This window comes from Micromesistius poutassou, assembly GCF_964030765.1.
Source record: "Micromesistius poutassou genome assembly, chromosome: 10".
Lineage (NCBI taxonomy): Eukaryota > Metazoa > Chordata > Actinopteri > Gadiformes > Gadidae > Micromesistius > Micromesistius poutassou.
The window spans coordinates 8,655,744-8,660,743 of record NC_140280.1 but is presented as its reverse complement, the minus strand read 5'-3'; the positions used below and the strand labels follow the sequence as shown (position 1 = coordinate 8,660,743).

The 5,000-nt window shown below is 49.6% G+C and overlaps 1 protein-coding gene across 1 annotated transcript in view; it reads left to right on the top strand.

Annotated features, from left to right (window-relative positions):
• Positions 1 to 4,667, top strand: part of adrb2b (adrenoceptor beta 2, surface b) — a 6,552-nt gene extending 1,885 nt beyond the window's left edge. The window contains exons 3-6 of the mRNA XM_084473721.1: positions 1 to 17; positions 1,092 to 1,218; positions 1,535 to 1,826; positions 2,764 to 4,667. The exon at positions 1 to 17 is cut by the window's left edge and continues 39 nt beyond it. Of these exons, the coding sequence (XP_084329847.1) occupies positions 1,095 to 1,218; positions 1,535 to 1,826; positions 2,764 to 3,616 (1,269 nt within the window). The 5' untranslated portion in view covers positions 1 to 17; positions 1,092 to 1,094 and the 3' untranslated portion in view covers positions 3,617 to 4,667. The remainder of the gene's footprint in view (positions 18 to 1,091; positions 1,219 to 1,534; positions 1,827 to 2,763) is intronic.
• Positions 4,668 to 5,000: the final 333 nt, after the last annotated feature.

Genomic DNA, 5,000 nt, shown 5'->3' with positions numbered 1-5,000 from the left:
TGAGATTGACATTTGCAGTGAGTACGGCCAAGTGATTAACACCAGTATGTGTTGTTGCTCTCTTTCGCTCTCTCTCGCTCTCGCTCTCTCTCTCCCTCTCCCTCTTCCTCTCTCTCCCTCTCTTGCTCTCTCTCCCTCTCTCTCTTTCTCTCTCTCTATCCCTCTCTCTCTCTCTCTCTCTTGCTTCCTCTATCTATGTTTGGAGCACATTCAATATATAACATTTTTTTTTGCATCTCTTAGTGCCATTGTCCATACTAGAACACAGAATTGACACAGCAATAAACACACACACGCACACACACACACACACACACACACACACACACACACACGGTTTTCATTGTCATCATTAAGTATATTATATATATATTCTTATGATTTGCACGTTTTAAGCGTCCAGTGTCGTAGTGTGTGTACGTGTCTGGGGTCTAAGAGCCCTTCTCAGCCCTGCTCTGTTTAAAGCTCCTTATCTAAGCCCCATTGTAATCGCTAATTGTAATTTCTACAATTTCTTTCTTGTTCTCGTCGTCATGTTCATTATGTAACAGTAAGAGTAATGCCACAGTTGTTATCTAAACGAGGGACGAGGGAAAAAGGCCAGCCAACGGGTTGAGCAAACACAATCAGAATCAATACTTTTCTTCCTAGTTGCTCAAGGGGCTGTAGTTGAGTTCAAAGGGTTGTAAAGAACGAGATGAGAGAAGATTGTGGAGGAAGCGAAACAATCAAAGAACCGTCCCCTCCCTCCCTCCCTCTTGCCTTGCCTTAACCATATGCACCAGTGAGAAATGTTGCCCTTCATGCACCTGTGATGGACAGGCCTAATGGAGTCCCAGGACCAATCAGGGAAGAGACGCCCTGATTGGTCAGTAATGAGCCATGAGCAGTCTCTCATCGAGATAGTCTCACACTGAGGCAGTGTGAGACAGTTCACAGTGCATTACATTCACTAATAGCTGACAGATGGCTATGGCACTTAAGGAATTACTAATTATTGTAACAAATTACAATATTAGCTCTTAAGTCTTACCTACAGCACCTTTAAATCGATTTGTTGCCCTCTTTGATGTTGTGTTTCATAACGACAGGTGATGGAGAGTATACAATACAACAATTCCTCCCATCGTAACGGGTCCGGACCTCCAAAATACACGGATGCACAGATAGTTCTACTGGGAGCTGTCTTGTCAGTTCTGGTGCTGGCCATAGTCCTTGGTAGGTCTACCTGTTCACTAAAATGACCATTTTACATGTATAATGACACATTTTGTCACCCTAGTTGTACATACCAGGACACAGGTAGAAGACCAAACTAGTGAAGTCCGGTCCCTGTGCCCTGGTTGAAGGAGCGGACCCTATAGTGTTCAGGGACACCTGTGTCTGTCCTACGATGAGCCTCTTGTCTATTGTACCATAGCAGCATGATGTTTCAATGTCCTAAACAGTAACGAGGAACAGTAGTCTTCAGTAGAAGCGTTTCCTTGAAGTGACAACTCTCCATATAGTGAACACCTGCTCCTCGGCCCTCCAGGGAATGTGTTGGTGATCACCGCCATCCTGCGCTTCCAGCGGCTGCAGACCATCACCAACCTGTTCATTGCCTCGCTGGCGGTGGCCGACCTCATCATGGGCGTGGTGGTGGTGCCCTTCGGCTCCAGCTACATCCTGCTGGGCGTCTGGCGCTTCGGCAACCGGTTCTGCGAGCTGTGGACGGCGTCCGACGTGCTGTGCGTGACGGCCAGCATCGAGACGCTGTGCGTGATCGCCCTGGACCGCTACCTGGCCATCACCTCGCCCCTGCGCTACCCCATGCTGCTCACCAGGTGAACCTCGTGATTGTGTGGTCCCACCGGAAGCATGTGTAGTTCACTGAATGGGCCTATAGGGGGCGCGTGGGCGATGGACGCGGGAGAACCCATCCCCGTTCAAGTCAACAGGAGGAGACAATGTTGAATGATCATAAAAGAAAGAGAATGCTTTTCTTCTTTGGGTTTGGTCCCAGGAGGCAGGTTCAGCTCCATATGATGTATTTCGGGATCTCACGTTGCAGAAGTGGTAATCGATTGGCCTTTCCATGGCAGGCCATGGCTATATAATGTACAGACAGAACACAAATATATTTCCGATAAGTGCTGTCATGATTGATCTCCTTCGCTTCAAAGCACTTAACCTGGTGAAGCTGTGGGACCTAGATGGTGTTTCTGCCTGGTGAAGCTGGGTTTGACAGTGTTTCTGCCTGGTGAAGCTGGGTTTGACAGTGTTTCTGCCTGGTGAAGCTGGGTAGGGTGGTGTTTCTGCCTGGTGAAGCTGGGTAGGGTGGTGTTTCTGCCTGGTGAAGCTGGGTAGGGTGGTGTTTCTGCCTGGTGACGCTGGGTAGGGTGGTGTTTCTGCAGACATCAGACCTCACTGTGGTCTTCCAGGGCATTTCATCTGCCGTCTGTTTGATCTCTCAGACGGGCCGCCGGTTTTGTTTTATTCAAATGCATGATGGGCGCTGGCCTCCTTCATCCTGCGGGGTCACGGCTGGGGCCGATCTGACTAAAATAAAGCGCTGGAGAATAAAGTACTATTTCCAATGAAGAAAACTTCACGCAATTCACGAAACGCTCTCAGTGCATTCCTGCTGCTGTCACAACACAATGGTTAGGACAAAGAACACTCGGACACAGTTAGTCTTAATGTGTCATGTTCATGTTGATGCTTTGACCCGTGGTTGTGTGCTGTGTGCTTCTCTGTCCTCCACGTTCCTCGGGGGAGCAGGCGCCGGGCCCTGGGTGTGGTGCTGGCCGTCTGGGTGGTGGCCTTCCTCATCTCCTTCCTGCCCATCCACATGGAGTGGTGGGTGCTGGAAGAGCCCGAAGCCAAGCGCTGCCTCCAGGACGCCAGCTGCTGCGACTTCAACACCAACATCGGGTACGCCGTCTCCTCCTCCATGGTGTCCTTCTACCTGCCCCTGCTGGTCATGATCTTCACGTACGCGCGGGTCTTCCAGGAGGCCCGCCGACAGCTGGCCCAGATCCGGGGCCGGCAGCAGCGCTTCAGCCACCTGCGCCGCGTCTCCCCCGCCGCCGACTCTCTGCGGACGGCCGACACTGCGGAGTCCAGGAGGAGGGGGGGGGAGGAGGAGGAGGAGGACGAGGAGGAGGACGAGGAGGAGGAGGAGGGGGCCGAGGAGGAACGCGCAAGCAAAGCGCGGGAGTGGCGGGCGAGAGACGGCGGGGCAGGGCTGGAGGACGGCGGGGCGAAGGCACTCATGAACGGACGGGGCCGACACGGAGAGGCGGCGAGCTACAAAACAGACAGAGGCGGAGCTAAGACGCTGGCCCCGAGGCGCCACAAGTTCTCCCTGAAGGAACACAAGGCGGTGAAGACCCTGGGGATTATAATGGGCACCTTCACGCTGTGCTGGCTGCCCTTCTTCATCCTCAACATCCTCATGACCTTCCTGAACCTGGGGAACGTGTGGATCCCTTACCGGCTCCTCAACTGGCTGGGCTACTCCAACTCAGCCTTCAACCCCCTGATCTACTGCCGCAGCGCCGACTTCAGGAACGCCTTCCAGGAGATCCTGTGCCTCAGGCGGGGGAGGAGGGGCGTGGCCGCGCGGAGCTGATTGGAGGGCTGAGAGAGGGGCTCAGTGGTGGCGGTCGTCCCCTGCACTTTTGGCGGGAGAGGGGAGCCAAAGACTGGGACGGCACACAACCCCTGTTGAGGACAAACCGAGAACCCTATAGGTGATGCACCGAGGTCTCTGGTCGGCTGGGATGCCAGCGGCTGTACCAGCAGTGATAACAAGGGGACAACGGGATTCATTGGACGGTTTGGAATGCGTTGTGCGACTGGTAGCAGCAATCTCAGGGCTGAAGACACATAGGATGGACAAAAGTATCCAGAGAAAGTACAAATCAGCTCATTATGCTATGATAAATGCATTTATTATTATAGTGATATAGTGAGTATTTGAAAATGTCATTTAGGCAGACATTCTAAAATATGGGGGTGGTAGTTTAGATTTTAAAGGACTGGACCTGATGAATTAAGTTAGGTATAGAGCCTATAGTCATAACCCCCATGGGGAGGAGCTTCAGCACAGCTGGTATGTTGTGTTAAACTGGTTTATGAACCCCTGAAAAGCCCTGTTTCTATTAAGCTCTGATTCAGAGATTACATGAAACAAACGGTTCCTGTTCAACATCTTTGGGTTTACCTCTCAAGCAGCTTTCTCTGATCACATGACGGACAGGCCGCACTCTGATAGGCCAGCGATGGCTGAGGCATGTGCTAGAAATATTTTGCATTTTGAATTTGTATGGCTTGAATTATCTTATATTTTGATCATTTGAATATGAGTAATGAATATCGTATTTTGAATATCTGTCTAAATAAGTTAACATTGTGTTTTTGAAATGTCAAAACTTGAAAGGCCATATTCTTATTTCAAAGAGGTAAATTGCAAAGGAAACATTTCAGATGACCTTCTTTTCAAAGTGTAATAATACAATGCTATGAATGAAAGGTGTTTACATTTACATAAACAAATGCAATGGCTTTTAAAATTCTAAACATTTTCCATACTTTCTATAGATTGTGCCCAGTTACAGTGTTCAGTCATTACCGTAACTATTGTGACTGTGTCCTCAGTGTTGTTGAAAGAGTAACTATGCAGTGAGTAAACCACGCTCAACCGTCTCCTGATGTTGTGTAATACATGTTGCGCTACCTTGACTTTCATATTCCCTGGAATGTCCATGTCCTGAATCTCAGGCTCTTCATAGCATTCAGGCTATCTGTTACAAACACACTGTTATATTTACAGTACTGGATGGTTAGATATAAACAAGAGGAACTTAAAAGGGTAGTTCGGAATTTTGGACATCGGACCTCATTTCCAAGTGAGCCAGTGTGTTATTTATCATTGGAGACCGTTTTCAACATGTTTCATTCAGTCCTTCTAGTTGCAGAAATCGCTGGTGCTAGGCTAGCGCAAGTCGATGGGA